This window comes from Oryzias melastigma, linkage group LG15 (genome assembly GCF_002922805.2).
Source record: "Oryzias melastigma strain HK-1 linkage group LG15, ASM292280v2, whole genome shotgun sequence".
In the NCBI taxonomy this organism is placed as follows: domain Eukaryota; kingdom Metazoa; phylum Chordata; class Actinopteri; order Beloniformes; family Adrianichthyidae; genus Oryzias; species Oryzias melastigma.
In genome coordinates, this window is record NC_050526.1 from 6,430,524 (window position 1) to 6,438,173 (window position 7,650).

Genomic DNA, 7,650 nt, shown 5'->3' on the forward strand with positions numbered 1-7,650 from the left:
ACGGCATGGGTCTAAAGAGCAGTCGCGATCTAAGCTTTGAGATGACATACTTGACCTTCATTCAAGGTGAACAGCGACTCAATGAAGAATTGGAGTCATGGAGCCAGTTAACCTCGTGGAAAAAAAAAAAACTAATAGTGCATTATGCTAAGATTAAAGGTTATGACTTGCACAAATAGACTGGGATTGCATTCCTGTTAAAAAAAATCCCATAAATCACATGTCATTAATTCATGCAGAGTTGTGTAATCAGATTTACAAAATGTTACAACTAAAAAGTCAAAGAAACACATATTGACTTAATTTTTATGGTGACTGTACTGTAAATATGAGAGCAAAAAAAGAGTTCCTAAAATACAAACTGTTTCCTCAACTTGTGAACATCTAGGAACTTAATACAGTCACATAAAGATTAACTATCAAGGTTTACAAGTTATTATGGCAAAAACTGAAAACTGAGCTGCTCTGAGGTATGTTTTTACTTCAACAGAAGTAAAACCGACTGTTTTTCACATCAGACATCTCCTTGAACTGGATGTAGTGCTCATGCGGAGGGGTGACTAAGCACTTATTGCTAGTCATAAGCTCTCTATACACATTAAGGTTTCTGTTTAAGCCTTAATGTGTGCAGTTGTTTGCAGTTGAATTTGATGTTCCAAGTGTGGAGAAGCAACAGAGAACATTCCACATATTGCTACCAGGAACATCCTTTACAGAATGCAGTGTGATATGTAAAATGGCATCTTCTTCTCTGGAAAATAAAGACTTATTGCACTTTCTCCAATCTATTAAACTTGATAGTTGTAGTATCCTCTCAAAGGAGTTAGAACAGGACAATACTTGGTACTATTCTGTTCATACCAGTTCATATTTACCTGGGACTTGTCAGAGCGGATACACAAAAAAACAACTTCCTCCTTGACTGGTATAGGATCCCAGCAGATTGACAGTCTATGACTGTTTTTTGTTAAATTTAATTTTTCCGCCAGTACTGTGGGAGGAAACCCAAGACTACCCACAGGATACACACTCCCTCCAGCACACCCTGGGTCTTCCCAAGGGCCTCTCCTTGGTGGGAAACACCCGGAGTACCTCTCCCGGGGGTTGTCCAAGAGCTATCTTAACTAGTTTTTCTCAGTGTGAAGGAGAAGAAGCTCTACTGCTAGCTCCCCCTTGCCCCTTTTCTTTATTTGCCTTTCACTCATGAACAAGACCCCAAGATACTTTACCTCCTCCATTTGGGGGAGAAATTCCCCACCAACCAAGAAAAGGCAAACTACCCTTTATCTCCTATTTAAAGGTGATAATTCTGATTCCTACCACTTAAGACTGAACCGTATGTTGCCCCTGTGCACACTGATAGTCCAGTTTCCCTGAAGCCAACAGAATAATATCATCTGCAAAAAGACATCCATGTCCCTAAACAAGATTTCCCCTGGCACCAAGTTTTGCCCAGACATTCTGTCTGTAAAACTTCTCAACGGCACTAGTTGCAGTCTCCAAAATTACCACCAAAATTTTCTTCTTCAGCAACCTGTTGTAGACCTTTCCAGAGAGTCTAACAGTGTCATCCCCTGTAGTTGGAGTAGACCCTCTGGTCCCTCCTCTTGATAAGAACCCACCATCTGTTGGCTCAGAGATACTGTCCCTGAACACCACACATCATAGCAAACATGTAGGCTTAAACATCTCCAACAATTTGTGTATTGGAAAAAAAAACTTTGAGGAAATGTTGGGCAAAACATTTACACGATTGTTTGACGTTGATAATAAGAAGACTATTATTTACTATTTTGGCAATTAGTGTTCACTGGATAGTCCAATCCTTCACCTCAGTGCTCAGTCTTGTTGTTGCAGGTATTGATTGGATGGCGTTGAATGTATTGTAAAGTTCTGTATCAACAACTTGAATTGATGATGGGTATACTAAAGAAGCATATCCAAAGAGATGTTTTCTATGCAATGTGTAGTTTCAGTCGGCCTCTGCGAACAGTCGCAGTTTCAGTTTCTGACTTGCCCGCCCATTGAAGTGCCTTTGGGCAAGACACTGAAACCGGATTTGTTCCTTTTAGTTATGTTCCTGTCAAAAGCCATCTGTGCTTCAAATTCATGTCCACCACATCTCTTTTGATGCAAGTCAAATTTTTAGTGTGACAAAAATGTGTTTATAAACTTCATGCTTCCGCTGTTTGTTGAGTTAAAAGTCTCATAATTGACTGTTTATCTCATTTCTAATAGATGGAAGACACGAATAAGGTTAACAGATCAGGCTTTTTTTTAATATATATATTTTATTTTAAAAAGCTCTACAAAGTTCAGGACAAAAACTATCAGCTTCCCTTCCAGGTTGGGGTTGGGTGCCACCCGCTGACCTCATAATCAACACATCACAGGCCAAAGATGAGGCCCCAACTGGTTGATGCAATGCAAATTCAAGTCCAAAACTTAGATCATTAAACTCTTGACGTGTCGCAAACTGTTCCAGATGGTTACCAACCCTGATGCCCAAATCGTAGATACATGTGTGAATGGGACTTCATATGGCTTTGGACCTTCAAGGACAATAGAAAAAAACGCTATAAAAGTATACACCAGGAGTGTCAAACATTCGACCCACGAGCCGCATCTGGCCTACCAGATGGTTTGATCAGGCCCAGTCATGAAGAGAAAAAAAAAATGTGGGGATGTATTTTGAGAAAAAAAAGCACGTTTCTCACCCATTCCTGTGGTGAGTTATGCTTCTTTAAAGATATGACTGAAATGTGCAATTCCGCCTCTAGGGGAAGCCAAGGAAAAGAAATACAGTTTTAACAAGTTTTAGTTTTAACAGCATTTCTTGGCAAGTGCGTGCCACATCTGCAGCCTCCCCGCTGTTAAGTTGCTTATATAAATTATCAGATGTGACACCACAATTACCAAAAGGTTGTTGTCAAAAAGATAATAGTAAGTGATATACTACTAGGTTGGTTGAGACATTTTTCCAACTGAGAAAAAAACACAACAAAGTTATACATAACAAGTTGACCATAGGTTATTTTTCTATCATGTTTCTGGTTCGGCCCACTTGAGATCAGATGTCTTAAATGTGACCCCTGAACCAAAAATGAGTTTGACACCCCTGGTATACACTATTTACCATTCCTAGCTTCTAAGTATTCAGCTTTTCCTAATCAAACCCTTGTTCAGGCATGGCTGCTGTTGCCACAGAGTCCGACTGCCAACAGCTCACAGAATACATGGAGATGATCATACACATTCTATTTTATAGAAATAGGAATAGGCTAAAATAGCTTTTTACACAACATGATTCATGGTTAGAAGGCAACCGCTAAGAGAGAATTGACACATGACTATTTACATACTTGACTGTTCCCTTTTTTCTTTTAGGGCAGTCCATTAAGCGAACCCTTGGTGACCTTTAGCCACAGAGTCCTTTTAAACTCATGGTATATAAGACTCCTGCTACATGAGACATTGCTCTAAGCGCTCGCTCTCACTTATCATCTTTAGGCACTATTTATTATCAGTTTTGTATTTATTCCTGCAGCCTCCTGCTGAATGGGACAGTTTACCAAGGGTTTTCTTTAAGTAAATTGTATTTTTATCTTTTTATTTTTGTCAAAATGCTATTCTGGGGAAATTCATGTTTCATGAACTTGTGATAAAGAAGTGCATTAAAACATGACATTTCATCATGCGCTGCGGTTCCTTTCATTTTCTTTTTAATAGCCGACCCAAAAGGAGAACGCCTTTTGCAAATGGTTCGAAACAGGAGTTTCTCTTTTGCTCTGTGGAACAAAGACAAATGAAATGTGATTGGCTCTTTGCTTTCGAGAGCGCAATAAAAAGGCATGTGACAAAGGTAGTGGGAAGCAAGCTCGGACCAATTGATATCTGCTAGTCAGACGCGGCGATTTCCTTCAGAGCCACTTCAATGGAGTACCGAGTAAAGCACAGAAAGGCAAAGTGCAGGGAAGCTCTGCAGGCAGACTTTGATGCATTCGATATCTCAGAAGAGTTTGGATTCATCCTGGAAGAGCCACTGGTGAGTTCCAATAGTAACCTTTTTCCTTTCTTATGACAGATCCAGGTGTTGGGAAATGACAGAACTGCCTATATTGGACAGGCAAAGGCATTTGTATCCAACCTTTGGCACTACTTTTCAGCTTATTGTCTCCGTTTAAGTGTTTGGTCAGCAGCACAAGTAGTCCCTGTAGGCTGTAAGAGATAAGTATGGTTGTTCTTGTGTAATGTTATAAAGGATTATTGATCTGGAGAAAGCCTGTCTCTTCCAGCACCTATTGAACATTTCACATGACTGGGCTTGCAGACTGTCGAGCAATGTACATGAGTTCATCACAAAAAGTCTTTTTTTTTAACTTTCTCTGTGTGGAAACTTTACTAAAACTAATTATAGAATTTGATTTTTGTTGTTTTAAGTTACAATTCAATTTTTTTCTACGATATTTGTATAGCAGGTATGTTTTAAGGAGTTAAAAATGATCAATGTTTTTTTCTTTATCATCGTTTTTACCCCATTTTAAATGTTTTATTATTTATTTTTATTCAGTTTCTATAATTCCTGGAAATTTAAATTGTTCATCACATGAACTGAATATGCAATTCATAAAAGAAAAAAAAAATCATTAAACAAATCATCTAACCCCTGGTATCTCACAGACTCACCTTCCAGACTATTATCGAGCGTGGATCGACCTAGCAAACAATCTGGCACACTTGATAGAGTCCCATAAACTTCGGGATCTGGTTCATAAGGTAGGAGAGGAATTCCATAATCCAAAATCCAATTAGAACTGGGGAATCAGCCTTTTTAAGTGTTGGATTGCTTTTTTTTTTCTGGCTTCCGGTACTCTTAAAAAGTGAATATGATGTTTCAGATGCCGGTTTTGAGTCCCCACCACTTGACCAGCCATCGGGAGCTCAGGCTGGCTCACTTAGCTCTGGGATTTATCACCATGGGGTACGTGTGGCAGGAAGGACAACATGCACCTGCGCAGGTAACACACAGCAATGGAAGATGAAGAAATGCTTATTTAAAATGTTTACTTCCCCCCTAGCAGGGAAGTATGCATTACGTGATTGTATATTTACTTCCCTGCCAGTAGCTCTTCGTATTGGATAAAAATAGATAAAAAAGGAGTTCAAGAAGTGAGAAAAAAGTAAGTAAAACTTTAGATATAGTTTTGATTGGCTTTGACTCTATTACATCAACATGTGCTCAACGTGCTGACAACTGACCCACTACATTAGAGGAAAATACTCAATACATAACATGTATACTGCAAAAATGAATCCTGTGAACCCATAAGCTGCATTGTGTTTTGGATTTGTAATTTTACATCCTAGCAGTTTGGTCCAGTGGATCAAACCCATTCTCTTTCCAGGAACGTCTCAGGAATATAACTATTCATTGCTAAGGACCTAAAATAGAGAACACCAGAAAAGAAAAAGATTCCTGATGATATGGATGCTTTCTTTTCTTTCTCATTTTTGTATAATTATTGTTTTTGTTTATTGATGCTGTTTTGTTTTGACATATTTAGCATACGTTCTTTAGACCTAGCATGATTATTGTTGAAGTAAATAGACTTTCATTGCTATTCAGAAAAAATGTGATGAAGCTGTAGTCATCTCAGGCTTCAACGATGATTAAGCCTCATGCCACAGAGGTTGGATCTGGAATCAAAATCAGGTTGTTGCATCCCTGCATCCAAAGGGTTGTGATGAGCAAATACACTATTTGTGTAGTTCCCTTTTTAGTCAATACAAACCAGCAAAATGTGAACACATTTTTGTTATACTATGTCCCAAACCAGAATGAAAAAAAAGTCCTCCTATTCTTTTCAGTTTCTGATCTCTTGTCCAGTGTTCAAACAGAAATTTTAATGTCCAAAATAAATATAAATCCACCAGGAAACAAGAGTCCAAAAAAGAAAAAAAAGGAATTATCTCACCAAAATGCATATTATTGCGGTTTCTTCCCTTAATATAGCTTCTTTGCCTCGTAGCCTTCCCCGCCTTTTTTTTGCTTTATTCCTTTATCCAACAAATGCCCCAAACTTTTCTCCTTTTACTTCCTTGCTGGTGACTCCGCCCACTTCCTCCAGAGTTCACATATTCCAACACAAAATTCTACACAATATTTAGATAGAAATTTATATTGACAATATTATATCTATAGAATAATAATCTTTTTGTGCTACCTGTGTTTCTTTTATCTCTCCATAGAAGGTCTCTGGCTGAAGAAAAATAAAATGGTAATTTCCAAAAATTTAGAGCTTCTATTTTATCAACACGCTAACTTTTTTGATTAATTTAGTTTACTGAGGAATTTTAAGCTAATTAAGAGTTCAGCTAGTAATTGAACGTTGAGTTAGTTTTTTTGTGTGGCTACTTTGGCTTCTAATTAGTTTGGCTAATACTTTAGCAATATGCTAACATTTTTGGCTAGTTTGTTAACTACTAGAGTTTTTAGGCTATTTTAGAGTTCAGCAAATAATCTAGCAACACGCTGATGTTTTCGGCTAATTTGTTATCTACTGGAGTTTCTAGGCTAATTTAGAGTTTAGCTTTTATTTAAGCAACAAGCAAACATTAACTTACTGAGGAATTTAATGCTAATTTGGATTTCAGCTAATAATTAAGCAACAAGCTAGCTTTTTCACTAATTTGGCCTCTACTAAGGGTAAACGGTAACAACGCTAAAATAAATACCATTTTGAGAAATGCAATTTTTTTTTAAATATATTTTTGCTTTTATTGGTGCCAAAAAAATAGACACAATTCATTTTTATTAAAAAAAAACAAAAAGGTCATGAATGCAAATCCAATTTTTTCAAAAACTAAAGTAAGACTATGCGGCTCCAACTAGGTTTTGATCAGTAGAAAACAAGCCCAAATGGCTCTTTTACTGTTAAAGGTTGCCGACCCTTGAGCTAGACAAATAGTATTCCTCAAACCAATGTGGACTTTATTTATGTAAGCATTCTAATTGATATTTTATTTTGTCCACTGGATACCTTTGTGGCATTGCTACATGATCAGTCTTCCTTCCACAGTCTAAAAACACGGCTAATAAATCTGCTTTTAATTGAGTCAACATACGTTTACATGTGCCAATGCACCAGAAGGTCACTTAAATATGTCTTTAAGTGAAGGGATAGATTCGCCCAATTGAAGCTGGATTGGCTCCGGCAGCCCGTAAACCCGAAAGGGATTCAGCAAGTTCTGAAGATGGACGGATAGATAGTTGGGATAGATTCAAGTGTGGCATCTGTGCTCAGGAAGAAACTAATTAAACAAATATGCTGGCTGCAATATAATCACAGTTTGAAAAATCAAAATTTCTAAAATAATGCTAAGGCATAGAATTACATTTCATCTTTTAATCTGATGTTATTTTTAACAAGTGATAATTCAAACATTTATATGGGCATAAAAGCCAAAACGAGGTTTTTGGTGTTTTTAATAAGTTGTTGCTGCATTTTTGTCATAATCAGGGCATATATATGATGAAATTTAAGTTTAAAACTGTATGTCTGAGTATTTCTTTACTCAAATCATTGTGAAGTGGGAACAGACGAAAACTTGCCGTTTGAAAAGCTTGCAGTTGTTGCGTATAAACTACAA

At 37.3% G+C, this 7,650-nt stretch overlaps 1 protein-coding gene across 1 annotated transcript in view; it reads left to right on the top strand.

Annotated features, from left to right (window-relative positions):
• The first annotated feature begins 3,395 nt into the window (after positions 1-3,395).
• LOC112161927 (indoleamine 2,3-dioxygenase 2) overlaps positions 3,396-7,650 on the top strand; it is a 10,552-nt gene continuing 6,297 nt past the window's right edge. Inside the window, exons 1-3 of the mRNA XM_024297482.2 lie at positions 3,396-4,045; positions 4,681-4,776; positions 4,899-5,018. Of these exons, the coding sequence (XP_024153250.1) occupies positions 3,935-4,045; positions 4,681-4,776; positions 4,899-5,018 (327 nt within the window). The 5' untranslated portion in view covers positions 3,396-3,934. The remainder of the gene's footprint in view (positions 4,046-4,680; positions 4,777-4,898; positions 5,019-7,650) is intronic.